The 1719-nt window shown below is 46.9% G+C and overlaps 1 protein-coding gene across 1 annotated transcript in view; it reads right to left on the minus strand.

Moving 5' to 3' along the window:
• Positions 1-1719, minus strand: part of LOC109973930 (peripheral plasma membrane protein CASK) — a 131011-nt gene that overhangs the window by 26955 nt on the left and 102337 nt on the right. Inside the window, exon 18 of the mRNA XM_020623834.1 lies at positions 304-389. Coding sequence (XP_020479490.1) covers positions 304-389 — 86 coding nt within the window. The remainder of the gene's footprint in view (positions 1-303; positions 390-1719) is intronic.

Consider the following 1719-nt stretch of genomic DNA (forward strand, 5'->3'; position numbering starts at 1 on the left):
GGGGCTGAATAATTTTGCACGCCCAATTTTTCAGTTTTTTTATTTGTTAAAAACGTTTGAAATATCCAATAAATTTCGTTCCACTTCATGATTGTGTCCCACTTGTTGTTGATTCTTCACAAAAAATTACAGTTTTATATCTTTATGTTTGAAGCCTGAAATGTGGCAAGAGGTCGCAAAGTTCAAGGGGGCCGAAAACTTTCGCAAGGCACTGTAAACTGCTGTGGGGCATTGCAGCCTTTTAATGCAAAGTATAGATCCAGCTTTAGTTAAAAGCATCTGCACGCACACAGACACACTCACCAGCATCTTCTGCAGCTGCTCCACAGTCTGGTTGGCCACACTGATACCATTGATCTCCCTGATCTCGTCTCCTACGTGCAATGTTCCTGAAAGGAAACAGGACTGAAGTCAGGAGAGAGAAAGACATTCTCCTCATCACAGAACCACACCACATGGTGCATCACCAGCCTCTGTTCATCTTCCTGTCACTACTAAAGCAGAGAGAAACATCATTTGTAAAGGGGAATGAATTCACAACGTGCTCCAGTCATAACACAGCCGCTGACAACAGATGGGTTTCTCTGTTCTCACTCTGACAGAAGATTTCAAAGGTTCTGGTCCTGGTTCTGCTGCCTCTGGATTTAGGCTGATGGTAACTGCAGAAAACAGATGTGGAGGTGGAGAAGTTCATGCCGGGGGTACAACATGGCCACAACATCTCTGGCAATGGCCAGAGGACACATTAGTTCAATATCCTGTATTTTGTCAATCTGTTTATAAAGCTGATGATGAAACCCTCGTCACATGGATTACAGACAGACAGACAGACAGACAGATACTTTATTGATTCCCAGGGAAATTCAGCACAGGAACAGGCTCCAAGTACAAGATCAATACAGGCAGGGGTCTACCATACCAGACAAGATCCCAGGTGCAGACTGTGCAAAGATGCCCCTGAGACAATCCAGCACATAACAGCAGGGTGCAAGACGCTAGCAGGCAGGGCATACATGGAATGCAACCAAGTGGCTGGCATAGTGTACAGAAACATCTGTGCTGAGTACAGGCTGGAAGCTCCAAAATCAAAATTGGAACATTGGGGGCTGTGACCCCCAAACTGGGAGAGTGGCTCCAACAGATCCCAGGAACAACATCTGAGATCTCTGTCCAGAAGAGTGCAGTCCTAGAACCAGCTAAGATACTGCACAGGACCCTCAAGCTCACAGGCCTCTGGTAGAGGATCCAAGCTTGAAGGAAGGAATAAGACTGCTCCAAAGTCCGCTGCAGGACTGTTTTGCCCAGACAGACTGTTTAAAGCTGCAGCCACCTTGGAGGACTTTTCTGTCAGCATACAGGACTATGCTGAGTATGTGAGCTGATACGTTAGTACCTGTTTTGACAACATTGTGCCCACCATACAAGTCAAGAGGTTCCCCAGCCAGAAGCCCTGGATAAACAGTCAGGTACACCACATGCTGCGTGCTCGCTCTCATGCATTCAGATCAGGCAATGACACGAAGTACAAAACTGCAAAGTACAAACTGAGGAAAGCATCACAGTGGCCAAGAGGCAGTACAGAGAGAAGCTGAATGGCTTCTATTCTACTGTTGACTCCGGATGGATGTGGCAAGGCCTGCAGCACAGCACAGACTACAGGACCACCACCAGCATCATCAGCTCTATAGACAGCCTGCCGGATGACCTCAACACCTTCTA

This window comes from Monopterus albus, unplaced genomic scaffold (assembly GCF_001952655.1).
Source record: "Monopterus albus unplaced genomic scaffold, M_albus_1.0 scaffold311.1, whole genome shotgun sequence".
In the NCBI taxonomy this organism is placed as follows: Eukaryota; Metazoa; Chordata; class Actinopteri; order Synbranchiformes; family Synbranchidae; genus Monopterus; species Monopterus albus.